Raw genomic sequence first — 15,746 nt, 5'->3', positions numbered from 1 at the left:
TTATTTACAGAAGGAAGACATAACAATTTAGTAACAATTATGTACAATAAAACCTTGAATGGGAACTGAAGGTGAGGGATCAAGGTGAATAAGAACGTTCTTTTTTTTTAACGAGTTGAATTATACTAAAAAAAAAGAGTGGTTTATGCATCTGGCTTAAAGAGAGATAGATAGAAGAAGATGAAAGAAAACGAAGCCTTTGTATTAGGTAATGTTGTGTTTCCGGGGAGCTGTACACGCCATACCACGGAACGGATTCATAATCATACCTATTACATATACTTACTTCAGTGTCTGTATTATCAAGAGCCCTGGCATCTCGATCACTAGTATTACCCTAACCACCACCACCACCACCACCATCACCACCACCATCCCTGTCGCGTTTGTTACTTCTACTACTACTACTACTACCACTACTACCATTACATGTGACTTCTACTATTACTCGAGCGTCTACCATCACTTTAAAAATCATGGTTGTTACTATTACAATCATTACAACTATCACCATCATGACTTTTACTACAACCATTAATTACACCACCATCATAACCATTACCACCATTGTACGCCACTATTACTATAACTACTACTACTACTACAACTACTAATACTTTGCTGTCACTCGGTATCGAGTATGACGATCATCCAGCTATGATAAAATTCTATGAGATATTAAGGATGTTCACAGATGTTGCACATGTGGAGGGTTACATCTAGTGCAGGAGGGGTGGAAGCAGCGTCTCTCTGGTGTTGCCGCTTGTTTGCCTCGGTTTGCAGTCAGGCTAACTCGAAAGTATTGACACCTTCTCGTGTGGTACTCCTCCAAGCGTTACGGTGAGGGGGTCGATTTGGCACTTTTCAGGTTTGTCTTAAGACTATCCTTATGCCTTTTCAGTTGCCCGCCAACGTTACGTTTACTATTCGTTAGGTGACTGTAAAGTAGCTGCTTTGGCAGTCTACTGTCGTCCATGTGGGTAACATGGCCAGTTCAACGTAGTTTTTTGTGGATAATAGTAGCCTCGATGCTCCTACAGTTGGTGTCGTGAGAATACTGGCATTTGTTCTCTTGTCTTCCCAACGAACTCGGAGGATGGAACGTAGACTACATTGGTGAAAGTTTTCGAGTGCCTTGAGGTGTCTGCTGTATGTGATCCATGTCTTTCTGCCATATAGCAGGGTGGGGAGGATCACTGCTCGATACACGTGCAACTTTGTAGATAATTTCAGCTCCCTATAGCTGAAGACACCGGTCCTCCAAAGGCTTCAGATGCACATCTGATCCGATGTTGAATCTCTTCATCGATTATCCGCGGTGGTGGACAGGTGGAAGCCGAGATACTGAAAGTGGGTAACATTAAAGATGGTAGTACCATTAAGCTGGATGGATGGTGGAGATGTGGCTGAACCAGGGCAGGCTGAAAAAGAATCTGAGTCTTGCGTACATTCACCTCAAGACCGAAGTGTGCATACGCATCTGTGTAGGTGTTCAGGATCTCCTGTAGGTAGCGTTCCGTGTGAGCGAAAAGGATGAGATCGTCTGCATACTGAAGTTCAGTAATGGAAGCTGCCGATACCTTTGTTCCTGCCTGGAGTCGTTTTATGTTGAAAAGACCCTTCATTCGGTACTGGACGTTCACCCCACAGGCAACATTGGCACTGGCACGAGTAAGGAAGGCAGCCAAGAAAATGGAAAAGAGAGTTGGTGCCAGTACACAGCCTTGTTTTACCCCCGTTTGGAGGGAGAAGAACTCAGACTGTATGTCATTTTGCAGGACACTGCCATTCATGCCATCGTGGAGTTGCCTCACAATGGCGATGAATTTCGATGGGCAGCCAAAACGGCTGAGGGTTCTCCAGAAGGCTTCCCTGTTGACTGACTCGAAGGCCATGTACAGGTCACGACGCTGCTCTCTGCACTTTTCCTGTATCTGGCGGGCAGCAAAGATCATGTCAGTAGTGCCACGTGATAGTCTAAAGTCACATTGAGATTCTGGGAGGAAGTTTTTCGTCACCACTACCCCATCCATCACCACCACTACCCCATTCGTCACCACCAGTACCCCTACCATCACCATCATTACCCCTACCAGCTCCACCACTACCCCATCCATCACCACCACTACCCTATCCATCACCACCACAGTCACTACCACCTCACCACCACCCCAACACGATACTGTCACCTTCACATGAATTACCACTGCCAGGAACTCCCCCGTGTGTGTTATTACAGACACTCACCTTAGTAACATTATCACCCTGAACCCCTCACCACTTACCACCCTCACCACTACCACCTGCTCACCACTGCCTCTACCACAGTACCACTACCACAATACTACTACCACCCTACCATCACCACCACCTCTTTAATAGTGCTTTTATTACTATCACCCCAAGAGCTCCTATACACCAGTTAGTAGGGATGGCCATCACACCAGTTAGGACGGCTGGCCATCACACCAGTTAGGACGGCTGGCCATCACTCCAGCTAGGAGGGCTGGCCCTCACTCCAGCTAGGAGGGCTGGACCTCACACCAGCTAGGAGGGCTGGCCCTCACATCAGCTAGTAGGACTGGCCGCCTAGCCTGGCCCTACGATGGTCCCAGACAGTAAACGTCGTGTGTATATCATCCAACATTCTTGTTAACATTCATAACTCTCACACGCCGCCCTGCACAGCGCCAAACAACACCTTTTTTTTTATTCAATTACCCTTTATGAGCGTTCAGTTCGTTTTCATTCAGTCTCTCTCTCTCTCTCTCTCTCTCTCTCTCTCTCTCTCTCTCTCTCTCTCTCTCTCTCTCTCGTTCGTTTAATATGGCTGTAAATAAATGATTTTCCCCGGACTCACGACTCTCCGACACTGTAGCTAAGGTGTTCTCGGTATCCAGGTATATTTAAGCTATATGATCGGATTTTTACTAACGCCGAAATCTAAACATAGTTCATTTTACTTCGCCACACACCAGGCTATATGTTGTCGAAAAACAACTTCAACACGATTGCAGTATGACCCTTAAACTCAAGTCTGACTCGGAGTAAATTGCGGGTAAATACCGACAGACTCTGCCCGGACACATTACAGTGTTGAAGTATGTCCGAAAACTGATAAAATAGCTGTAGAGTGCGCCGGGCACACCAGGATGAGCTATGCCAGCCCAGGGCGGCCCGCCCGGCCCACCAGCGTCGACATCAAAGAATACCGCGCCCATCTAGACTAATTACAATCAATTAGGTGCGGTCTAGTCCAGCACGCCGCCGCCAGAGCTCTCACCTAGCTTTTGTTGTTAAAGCTGCATGAGTTTCTGGCCTGTGGAGACTGCAATGTAGTCTTGTTGCCAGAATTTGCACGGTCCGGGAGTCCATTGTCTACGGATTACCCCGGGTCCCTGCGTTCTCTTTGTTCGCAGGAAGTGTGTGACAGAAAATGGGAAATCTCTCAGTATGAATAGAAGATGGGAATTTCATGCCCACCAATTACTCCAGAATAGACAATAAAGGAGCCTTTAACTGTGCAAATTCTATTGTTTTAATACAATAGTTGGAGGTGTGTAGGCGTAAATTGGCACATGCGCCCTGAACCAGGCACTGCATTGATACTGCAGAAGGTCGTGGCGGCAGCTCCTGCTCCCAAATTTATCTCATAAGCTTGACGAAATTAATACCATATTAAAAAGAGGTAATATACGCAGAATAATTATAGAGCTGCGCCTACCTAACGTCGCCTCGCTTAAACTGACCGAGGAACACCAAGGTGTCTTAAATCACGCCCGAGACCTTCCCTCACCAACATATAATCAACCCAATCACTCACCATTAAATCATTTTTTCCCACTGCACAACCACAAATAACATTATCACCCGTTGGTAACCTGGCGTCATTACCTTCTGTATCCCTAATTACCTCACCTGCCTTAGCAAATAACTACCTGGCCCACGAGATTCATTAACATAGATCACCTGGGGAAGCTGCTGCCACCTGTAAGGCCTGGCTGTAAGTCATACATTGTTATTATCAATTACGTAGTCTGGAATCCCGCGAGTCTCAGAGGCTCGTAATTATAAATCTTATCCTCCTAACTGAAGATGTGAGGATGTTGTACTTATATGATTGAATTTAGTTAATGCATAGAAATACAAACCAAATTTTACATCAAAAGTTAGACTGAGACTCGTCTTTAGCTCGATACTTTCACTCCAAGTCTAATTTGAGTTTTATCCCCTGACTGTTGACTAATGAACGCATCGAATTTAGGGTGGAAAATAGGTGTTATTTTGTTTGTATAATTAGACGTAATATTCCCCTTTATCTTTATTTATCTATTATCTCTTATTTTCTTTATTTCTCTTAGTTCTTCTTTGTTTTGTCTTTTTTTTTTACACTCGTCTGTTCTAGTCTTCTCGTTTGTTTTTTTATACAACCTTCGTTTCTTCTCCAAACTATTTATCTCTCTTGGTTTTGTTTCTCCCTCTCTCTCTCTCTCTCTCTCTGTTATTTTCCGTCTTTAACTGTTTCTTTCCTTCTATCATCATCTTATTTACCTCCCTTCCTTCTCCACCTACGCCTCCTCTCTCTCTTTTTTTCTTATTTACTGGTACTTTTATTATTATTATTATTATTATTATTATTATTATTATTATTATTATTATTATTATTATTATTATTATTATTATTATTATTATTATTGGCTAGAGTGAAATTTAACTTCGAGATTTCAAGTCGTAATTACCTTTATAAATGATCCGGGACTTTTCTAACGCGAAGAAAAACAAATAATTTATCCAGGGATATATATTAGTTGCTGTTCTTGTTGTGTGTGTTTTGTTTTTGTTTTCACAAGACTGATAATCTACCTTGTAAGTAATGAGCAGGAAATAATTTCAATTAAAATGATTATCCGTTGTGTTGTGAAATCTCTCTGAAATATTTATGGAACATCGCGAGAAAACGTGTTAAATATAATAAGAACGAACGAGGTGGGTGTAATTGAGGCTTGGAGAAAAAAAAATCGTTGTATCAAAGGAACGACGAAACATTATTGGAACCTCTCTTCCTAAGACGTCATTTAGTTTGGTTAAATGATCGTCGGCATTCTGCAAACAGTAACGATATAATTACGTTTAATAGTTTACCACAATCTGTATCACTCTACGTCACTTCCTAACTATCGAATTGTCAAAGCAAAGTCATTATATGCCAGCGTTGATGTATAGGACTACAATCTAGGAAAATATGAAGTTAAACGGGTTTTTTTTCTGATGCACAAAACTGTTGCGAGAATATCTTTTGTTATTTAGATATTTCAGTGGTTCTATTATGTGAGTCACAGGCCGAGAAGGAGAAAAGGACGATATATATATAGAGAGAGAGAGAGAGACATCGGTTAACATAACTCCGAATTGGGAAAAGATTAGATAAGAATAAATCAAGTTCGACTGAGGAGGTAAGAACAGGTAGAGTGAATAGATATATATTTTTATATGAAAATACTAAAAAAATATGGAAATGGATAAAGATTCACTTAGAACGTAACATGAAGTTCCAAAAGTAACAAAAAATAATATAAGAACGAATGACGGAGATGCTGGAGACGAAAGAAGGAAATACAAAACAGATGAGAAGGAAAGATAAAGAAGGATATCAAGAACATGTTGTAGGAAGACTCTTACCATTTCTTTTCTCTCCTAACCATCACTGATCTGAGATACGACACAAATATGGCTGCTAAAATGGAGTCAAGACTACACTTAACTGTACCGTAATTAGATCCGTGTTCTCGTGACGCCCACAGTTCGATCATGGTACACATCTCTGATGGGGTGGCTGGGGGGGGTGGGGGGGTGGTAGCAGCTGAGGTATGCGTGACCCATCACTCCAGGGCTGGTGAGGACATGCACCAGGCAACACCACCTTGCTTGCTGGTTCCCTCTCTCACTCAGGGGACCACAGCATCACACGAGTCGTATCATAATAATAAGACGAAATCGGGAAAATACTAATACGAGTGAATAAAACATGAGAAACAGAAATCAGGAGAAAATACGATACAAAACAGGTAAACAAAAAAAAACAGACGAGGAATTAAAGTCGTTGGAATGGAAGGTGGAAGAGAGGAAATGAAAGATGGACGAGAGAAACTTGCATGGAGTGGCAGATGTGAAAACTTTCCTACAGCAATTCTTTTGTTGGTCAAGTTTATTGTGAGAACAGAGAAACACGGTGCCCTGTCCTCCTGCTACCTCGAGAATGGGGAGTGCCATTGCCTCTGAATGACCTTGTACACACACACATACATTATGGCACCCTGGGAAAGTGACTCCTGGCAAATCATAAAGTAGTGCCCAGGATGACCTTGTTTATTTATTTTATTTGTGTCATTTTAGGTCTGTATCTGTATTTTTGTACCTAAACCTTTACTTTCGTTACTGTTCCTGATTAAACCTTCCCTGTTTTTCTCTTCCATTTCACACATCAGATGGGACTTCTCACCACGCATTCCCCAGAGCCGCTGTGTTTATGTGTCGACCTGCATGCACGGACACCGCTTCCACTTCCCAAATAAGTCCAACCCGATACCATCTGAGCTGGAGAGTGGCTCGCCCGATACGGTGGTCGTGTGAAGCTTGGGATTTATGTCGGGTGTCCGTGGCCAAGTGTTGAGAGAATTAGTAGGTAAATCTTAAAAGAAGGGCCGTGCATGTGTAAGTACAGCTGCTTAAGGACACCTACCTGTGTGTGTGTGTGTGTGTCCGTGTGTGAGGTCCTTCATATCAACACCTATGGACGAGTTACTGAACCACGAGGCCTATGTGACCTCACACAGTATGGCAAGAGACCAGCCCGGACCATCAACTGTAAACTATAATAATATGTATGTTCAATTCACGTTCCTTCTCCTTTTAGGAGTGAAAGTTTTGTCAAATGACCCACCTACCCCATGTCTTCGTATGTAATAAGTAATTTTTGTCTCATGTATATTTTCAGACTTCGGGCTGTTGAACCTTTTCAATAAACCGTTAATTATTATTATTATTATTATTATTATTATTATTATTATTATTATTATTATTATTATTATTATTATTATTATTATTATTATTATTATTATTATTATTATTATTATTATTATTATTATTATTATTATTATTATTATTATTATTATTATTATTATTATTATTATTATTAGTAGTAGTAGTAGTAGTAGTAGTAGTAGTAGTAGTAGTAGTAGTACACATAACCGTCGCTGCAGTCAGTAATGACAATTCTGACATGCTGACCCTTGTGTCTCCTAACTAACTGACTGACTGACTGACTTTTCCCCAGTAACACTGACGTCACTTCTTCTGCGTGAGTTTTATTTCTTCTTGTTTTCCTTATTTTTTTCCCACCCACCACCTCTAATCTATCTATCTCCTTTTTTCTATCCAATCTTTGTTATCAGTTCCATTTCATCATTCGTTTCTCTCCCTTTCCACTTTATTCTTCTCTTTATTTCTTCACCGTTATTATCTGGTTCATGTTCCCTCGTTTATTGCCTTCTTTTTCCTTATTCTTTTTATATCTTTTCCCTCGTCTCTTCCATTTTCTTACTCATTAACACTGACGGGTTATCGTCGTCAGCCTTCTTCTTCTTCTTCTTCTTCTTCTTCTTCTTCTTCTTCTTCTTCTTCTTCTTCTTCTTCTTCTTCTTCTTCTTCTTCTCCTTCTTCTTCTTCTTCTCCTCCTCCTCCTCCTCCTTCTCCTTCTTCTTCTTCCCTATCGGCCCCATAACTCATTATCTCCTTTCATCCGACTCACACTCTCTCCATCATAAGAGATATTTTACAAGGTGGCGAGTCGTGCCCTCAAGCCAGCCTGAAAACACAGAGCTCCTCCCCCACCCAAATACACCATCCAATCACGACCCATCCTTCCTCTAGATCCTTGATTCCCATTGGCTCTCGGCTGCGGGTAAGGATGCTGCTCCCGGAGTTGTCTGAGATGCGTGCAAGGAGTCTGGGTCGAGGTGTGAAGCGGACAGCTAAATTGAAAAGCTGTCGAGGGTGGAGTGAGCGGTAATACCAGTAATCATAGCCATAAATTCTTATCCCGCTGATCTGGGCTCTTTAATCACGGCAAAACCTGAGGCCACACGCGAGATGGCCAGGCGGGAAGGCGGAGGGTGGGCAAGAGCCAAGAGGGCGGGTGAGCAGAGGTTAGGCACAATGGTGAACAGGTAAAGGATAAAGAAGAGAATAGGAGGTCGGAGGAGGGGTGAGCAAGAGGAGTGGCGGAGGTGAGGGTGACCAAGAGGGCGCGCGAACGAAGAATCAGGAGGGTGAGCGAAGGGTGAATGTGGACCTGGAGGGCGACTCAAGACACAAGCTGGAGGGAGCGAGAGGGAGACAGATTGTGGGAATGGAAGAAGGAGAGATGGAAAAAGGTCATCTAGGAAGTCTATACCTCCTCCTCCTGTCTTCGTGTGTTTTCCCTTTCCATACGTCGACGTGTTTCTGAGAGAATGAAATTGTATAACCTCAATTGTTCCTAGACATCTATCTCTTCCTCTCTCTTAGACTCCTATCCATTCCCTTCCCAGACCTCCATCCCTCTCTCTCCCTGACCTCTATCCCTTCTCCTCCAAGACCTCCATCCAAGACCTCTATCCCTCCTCATCCAAGACCCCATCCCTCCTCCTCCAAGATCTCCATCCCTCTTCCTCCAAACCCTCCATCCCTCCTCATCCAAGACCCCTATCCCTCCTTCTCCTCCAAGACCTCAATCCCTACACAGGAGCATCCAGGAATAATCCCGTGCCGACTTACCGACATTCCTTCACATGGTTAGGTTACTGCCGAAGGTCCACCATGGTACCACGTGTAATGTTCTCCCGCACTCTACACAGTATTAAAGGTTAAGCTCACTGACCTGTTATTTTTTTTTATTATATGACTCACACAAACAAATTTTCAGGCATTAGGGATTTTTCGTTCGCCCATACTTCTGCAGGTTATAGGCCAGTGCCAGTCAGTGCGCCTGGTTTCCTTTCTCATTCTGCTATAGGCACTAGTGTAATATATGAAGTTTGGTCTTCTCCCGCCATGTACTGAACCTTATTCCAATTAAATCCAAAGAACAATATCATCTGATAACTAGTGCCAATAAGGACTAGATGGAACATGGTGGTCATCATTCTCTCCTCGTTGGTTGGTTAGAATGAGTTGGGGCTTTCACATAGTGCAATAGAATATTATCTCTCAATTTAAAAAAATTGTAGGGTTGTTACGATTGTTTGTTGTATTGTAATAGCTCCAAACAATATCAACGATAAGTTAATGTTGACTTCATACACTGAAGTATTTGTTTCACCTGAAAAATGCGAGGGTGTAGTAGTCATGTGGTCGGAAGAAATGTCGGTGTAAAAATTTGTTCAGATCTCACGTTAAAGAGTTTATCAGTACTGAGTTTTGAAGATCGTGGTTATGCAGATTCAGATCAAGACAAGACAGAAGATCTGAATAATTTGTTTTCCTCGGTGCGCACAAGAGAGGATGCGAACAATCTTGTTGCATTTGAGGAAGACGGTTTGATTCAGCGCTGACGCATATCGAGTTCTCAGGAGAGTGAATTAAAGACGAAATATCAAAGCTTAAGGTACATAAGAACCTTAGATATGACAGTGTGTAATAATTTGTATTTGTGTGTTAAAAGAACGGTGCAACGTGTATGCTGAGCCCGTAGAATCCTGTCCTGCAAATTCGTGGACGAGCAAAAGGTCCCCAATGACTGATGAATGGTGTATGTGACCCCTATGTTCAAAAAGGAAGATCACCACTGCACGAACAATTATAGGCAGGAGATTTTGACTGTATTGGTCACAGTCATACATGATAATTATCGTAAAATCAGACGATTCATATTACGCTCAATAGCCCATAAAAAGCCCATAAAACATGTAACAATAACTTTTTATTGAGTTACCCATCTGACACGTTCGTTTTTTTTACCGCTTCAGTACGCCTGAGACCTCCATTTTCTCTCGTGTTCTTACAGTGACTATAATATCTCTTAGTATCTCCTGTCATATGAGATTTGAAATTGCGAATGAATGTTATGTGTTACATTAAGTTAGATAAATCTAATTACACATGAAACCTTCAAAATCATTTGTGAGTGATGTTGAAAGCTTTACCTGTATTTACTTTTAGTAAAATTGTCACGAAAGTTCTTGTGTTCGAGTTTGCAATAGAGGAGTGATTCGTATCCCTGCCCTGGAAGGCGGACCCAGTTGACTGTTACCACTGAAGTTAGTACATTTTGATTCCCAACCATCAGAGAATCTGACGATTGTATTGATATTGTTATCAGTTTTATATTTTAGAAAGTAATTAATCTTCTGAAAGAAACATGAATTCTTATCGCCTAAAATCTAACGGGAAAATCTGAGTACCGTATTCCCTTGTTCCTTGTTTGCTGACGATGTGAGAAAAGATGTTATGAGCTTCTGTGTTTGATATCAATTTGATTATTGCCTTGCAAGCTCGAACAATGATTATATTGTAAACAATTGAATTAACAACTTAATATGATCCATGACACTGATTTCCATAGACCAATGTGTGACGCAGCTGAGTTAAATGAATATGTAAGTACATGCACGAGATGATAATTCCTCTTTGAGTTGCCATACACCTCGTATATAACTTAGTGTACGGGAGAGAGGAGTCAATTTTTTGACACTCTCCCTTCGTATGTTAGGTGTGTAACTAGTGCCTCACGCCCGCCATATTAAGTGAATTTAACTCAGTTGAACTTTGTTGAATATATCAATGTTCATGCATTAACATAGTTGAAAGTCTTGTGTACCAAGTCCTGAAATAGAATAACTAGACATTGTCTATGTTGACTGCATGCATCTTCCTTGCTAGACGTGTGTGATAATTTGTATTTGATTTTAGAGTGATTTTTCTGATGCTGTCTTATTGTATCTCAGGCACTGGGTGTGACTTGCAGCTACCGAGGAATTACAGCTGCCCACCAGCAAGATATCTGAAGCAGAATGTCTTTAATCCAGTGAGATTAAAATCAGAGGGAGTGGTGCACCCTGGGAGCTAACTAAGGGAGAGTATTATTCTGGATGTACTTAAATAGTTAGGCACATTAAATTTTAGTGCAGAGAGAAAAAGTAATTTTGGCCAAAAATCCTTTAAGGCAATAGACTTACAATTTTTGTCATTTTCGGCCAAAAATGGATTTTGTTCAAAATTTCAGTATAGGTACTCCTGAATGTGCTGCTTAAGGATCTGTTAACCAAAATTTGATATCTTGATTATAACTTGTTCAAATGGCTTTTAGAAAATGTTCAAATGATTTTTAGAATATTTTAATTACTCTTGCAATGCTAATTACTCGCCACTTATGGGTTTTCGAGGTTATTTCTTGGTGCTTGTGTATTATTCTGCATGTACTTAAATAGTTAGGCACATTAAATTTTAGTGCAGAGAGAAAAAGAATTTTGGCCAAAAATCCTTTAAGGCAATAGACTTACAATTTTTGTCATTTTCGGCAAAAAAATGGATTTTGTTCAAAATTTCAGTATAGGTACTACTTAATGTGCTGCTTAAGGATCTGTTAACCAAAATTTGATATCTTGATTATAACTTGTTCAATTGGCTTTTAGAAAATGTTCAAATGATTTTTAGAATATATTAATTACTTTTGCAATGCTAATTACTCGCCACTTATGGGTTTTCGAGGTCATTTCTTGGTGCTTGTGTATTATTCTGGATGTACTTAAATAGTTAGGCACATTAAATTTTAGTTCAGAGAGAAAAAGTATTTTTGGCCAAAAATCCTTTAAGGCAATAGACTTACAATTTTTGTCATTTTCGGCCAAAAAATGGATTTTGTTCAAAATTTCAGTATAGGTACTCCTTAATGTGCTGCTTAAGGATCTGTTAACCAAAATTTGATATCTTGATTATAACTTGTTCAAATGGCTTTTAGAAAATGTTCAAATTATTTTTAGAATATTTTAATTACTTTTGCAATGCTAATTACTCGCCACTTATGGGTTTTGAGGTCATTTCTTGGTGCTTGTGTATTATTCTGGATGTACTTAAATAGTTAGGCACATTAAATTTTAGTTCAGAGAGAAAAAGTATTTTTGGCCAAAAATCCTTTAAGGCTTTAGACTTACAATTTTTGTCATTTTCGGCCAAAAAATGGATTTTGTTCAAAATTTCAGTATAGGTACTCCTGAATGTGCTGCTTAAGATCTGTTAACCAAAATTTGATATCTTGATTATAACTTGTTCAAATGGCTTTTAGAAAATGTTCAAATGATTTTTAGAATATTTTAATTACTTTTGCAATGCTAATTACTCGCCACTTATGGGTTTTCGAGGTCATTTCTTGGTGCTTGTGTATTATTCTGGATGTACTTAAATAGTTAGGCACATTAAATTTTAGTTCAGAGAGAAAACGTATTTTTGGCCAAAAATCCTTTAAGGGCAATAGACTTACAATTTTTGTCATTTTCGGCCAAAAATGGATTTTGTTCAAAATTTCAGTATAGGTACCTTGAATGTGCTGCTTAAGGATCTGTTAACCAAAAATTTGATATCTTGATTATAACTTGTTCAAATGGCTTTTAGAAAATGTTCAAATGATTTTTAGAATATTTTAATTACCTTTGCAATGCTAATTACTCGCCACTTATGGGTTTTCGAGGTCATTTCTTGGTGCTTGTGTATTATTCTGGATGTACTTAAATAGTTAGGCACATTAAATTTTAGTTCAGAGAGAAAACGTATTTTTGGCCAAAAATCCTTTAAGGCTTTAGACTTACAATTTTTGTCATTTTCGGCCAAAAATGGATTTTGTCAAAATTTTGCAGTAGGTACTCCTGAATGTGCTGCTTAAGGATCTGTTAACCAAAATTTGATATCTTGATTATAACTTGTTCAAATGGCTTTTAGAAAATGTTCAAATGATTTTTAGAATATTTTAATTACTCTTGCAATGCTAATTACTCGCCACTTATGGGTTTTCGAGGTTATTTCTTGGTGCTTGTGTATTATTCTGCATGTACTTAAATAGTTATGCACATTAAATTTTAGTGCAGAGAGAAAAAGAATTTTGGCCAAAAATCCTTTAAGGCAATAGACTTACAATTTTTGTCATTTTCGGCAAAAAAATGGATTTTGTTCAAAATTTCAGTATAGGTACTACTGTATGTGCTGCTTAAGGATCTGTTAACCAAAATTTGATATCTTGATTATAACTTGTTCAATTGGCTTTTAGAAAATGTTCATATGATTTTTAGAATATATTAATTACTTTTGCAATGCTAATTACTCGCCACTTATGGGTTTTCGAGGTCATTTCTTGGTGCTTGTGTATTATTCTGGATGTACTTAAATAGTTAGGCACATTAAATTTTAGTTCAGAGAGAAAAAGTATTTTTGGCCAAAAATCCTTTAAGGCTTTAGACTTACAATTTTTGTCATTTTCGGCCAAAAAATGGATTTTGTTCAAAATTTCAGTATAGGAATGTGCTGCTTAAGGATCTGTTAACCAAAATTTGATATCTTGATTATAACTTGTTAAAATGGCTTTTAGAAATGTTCAAATGATTTTTAGAATATTTTAATTACTTTTGCAATGCTAATTACTCGCCACTTATGGGTTTTCGAGGTCATTTCTTGGTGCTTGTGTATTATTCTGGATGTACTTAAATAGTTAGGCACATTGAATTTTAGTTCAGAGAGAAAAGTATTTTTGGCCAAAAAAAAACTTTTAAGGCAATAGACTTCATAATTTTGTCATTTTCGGCCAAAATGGATTTGTTCAAAATTTCCAGTATAGGTACCCTGAATGCTGCTTTAAGGATCTGCTAACCAAAATTTGATATCTTGATTATAACTTGTTCAAATGGCTTTTTAGAAAATGTTCAAATGATTTTTAGAATATTTTAATTACTTTTAAATGCAAATTACTGCCACTTATGGGTTGAGGTCATTTCTGGTGCTTGTGTATTATTCTGAATGTACTTAAATAGTTAAGCACATTAAATTTTAGTTCAGAGAGAAAAAGTATTTTGGGCCAAAAATCCTTTAAGGCATAAGACTTACAATTTTTGTCATTTTCGGCCAAAAAATGAATTTTGTTCAAAATTTCAGTTTAGGTACTCCTGAATGTGCTGCTTAAGGATCTGTTAACCAAAATTTGATATCTTGATTATAACTTGTTCAAATGGTTTTTAGAAAATGTTCAAATGATTTTTAGAATATTTTAATTTCTTTTGCAATGCTAATTACTCGCCACTTATGGGTTTTCGAGGTCATTTCTTGGTGCTTGTGTATTATTCTGGATGTACTTAAATAGTTAGGCACATTAAATTTTAGTTCAGAGAGAAAAAGCATTTTTGGCCAAAAATTCTGTAAGGGGTAAGCCTTACAATTTTTGTTATTTTCGGCCAAAAAATGGATTTTGTTCAAAAATTTCAGTATAGGTACTCCTGAATGTGCTGCTTAAGGATCTGTTAACCAAAATTCGATATCTTGATTATAACTTGTTCAAATGGCTTCTAGACAATGTTCAAAGGATTTTTAGAATATTTTAATTACTTTTGCAATGCTAATTACTCGCCACTTATGGGTTTACGAGGTAATTTCTTGGTGCTTGTGTATTATTCTTGCAAGGTACTTAAATAGTTAGAAGAACATTAAATTTTAGTAGAGAAAGAATTTTGCCAAAATCTCTTTAAGGCGTGACGACAATTTTGTCATTTTCGGCAAATGGATTTGGTTCAAAATTTGCATAGGTACTACTGTATGTGCTGCTTAAGGATCTGTTAACTAAAAAATTTGATATCTTGATTATAACTTGTTCAATTGGCTTTTAGAAAATGTTCACAAATGATTTTAGAATATATTAATTATTTTTGGTAATGCTAATTACTCGCCACTTATGCTTGGAGGTCATTTCTGGTGCTTGTGGGTATTATTCCTGGATAATAAATAGTTAGGTTATCAATTTTAGGTCTGAGAGATGAAAAAGTATTTTTAACAAAAATCCTTTAAGGCATTAGACTTACAATTTTTGGTTGGTTTTTGGCCAAAAATGGATTTTGTTCAAAATTTCAGTATAGGTACTCCTGAATGTGCTGCTCAAGGATCTGTCAACCAAAATTTGATATCTTGATTATAACTTGTTCAAATTGCTTTTAGAAAATGTTCAAATGATTTTTAGAATATTTTAATTACTTTTTCAATGCTAATTACTCGCCACTTATGGGTTTTCGAGGTCATTTCTTGGTGCTTGTGTATTATTCTGGATGTACTTAAATAGTTAGGCACATTAAATTTTAGTTCAGAGAGAAAAGTATTTTTGGCCAAAAATTCTGTAAGGGGTAAGCCTTACAATTTTTTTGCATTTCGTCCACAAATGGATTTTGTTCAAAATTTCAGTATAGGTACTCCTGAATGTGCTGCTTAAGGATCTGTTAACCAAAATTTGATATCTTGATTATAACTTGTTCAAATGGCTTTTAGAAAATGTTCAAATGATTTTTAGAATATTTTAATTACTTTTGCAATGCTAATTACTCGCCACTTATGGGTTTTCGAGGTCATTTCTTGGTGCTTGTGTATTATTCTTGATGTACTTAAATAGTTAGGCACAATAAATTTTAGTTCAGAGAGAAAACGTATTTTTGGCCAAAAATCCTTTAAGGCTATAGACTTACAATTTT

General features: G+C 38.4%; 1 protein-coding gene across 1 annotated transcript in view; it reads right to left on the bottom strand.

Annotated features, from left to right (window-relative positions):
• Nucleotides 1–6,524: 6,524 nt before the first annotated feature.
• Nucleotides 6,525–15,746, bottom strand: part of LOC121867123 (fibrillin-3-like) — a 24,863-nt gene continuing 15,641 nt past the window's right edge. Inside the window, exons 10-11 of the mRNA XM_042366878.1 lie at nucleotides 7,899–8,043; nucleotides 6,525–6,688 (exon numbers count right to left, since the gene is read on the bottom strand). Of these exons, the coding sequence (XP_042222812.1) occupies nucleotides 6,525–6,688; nucleotides 7,899–8,043 (309 nt within the window). The remainder of the gene's footprint in view (nucleotides 6,689–7,898; nucleotides 8,044–15,746) is intronic.

Source organism: Homarus americanus, unplaced genomic scaffold, assembly GCF_018991925.1.
Source record: "Homarus americanus isolate GMGI-L3 unplaced genomic scaffold, GMGI_Hamer_2.0 scaffold6317, whole genome shotgun sequence".
Classification (NCBI taxonomy): domain Eukaryota; kingdom Metazoa; phylum Arthropoda; class Malacostraca; order Decapoda; family Nephropidae; genus Homarus; species Homarus americanus.
Note: the sequence above shows the minus strand (reverse complement) of the source record. Positions and strands in the feature narration are given on the sequence as shown.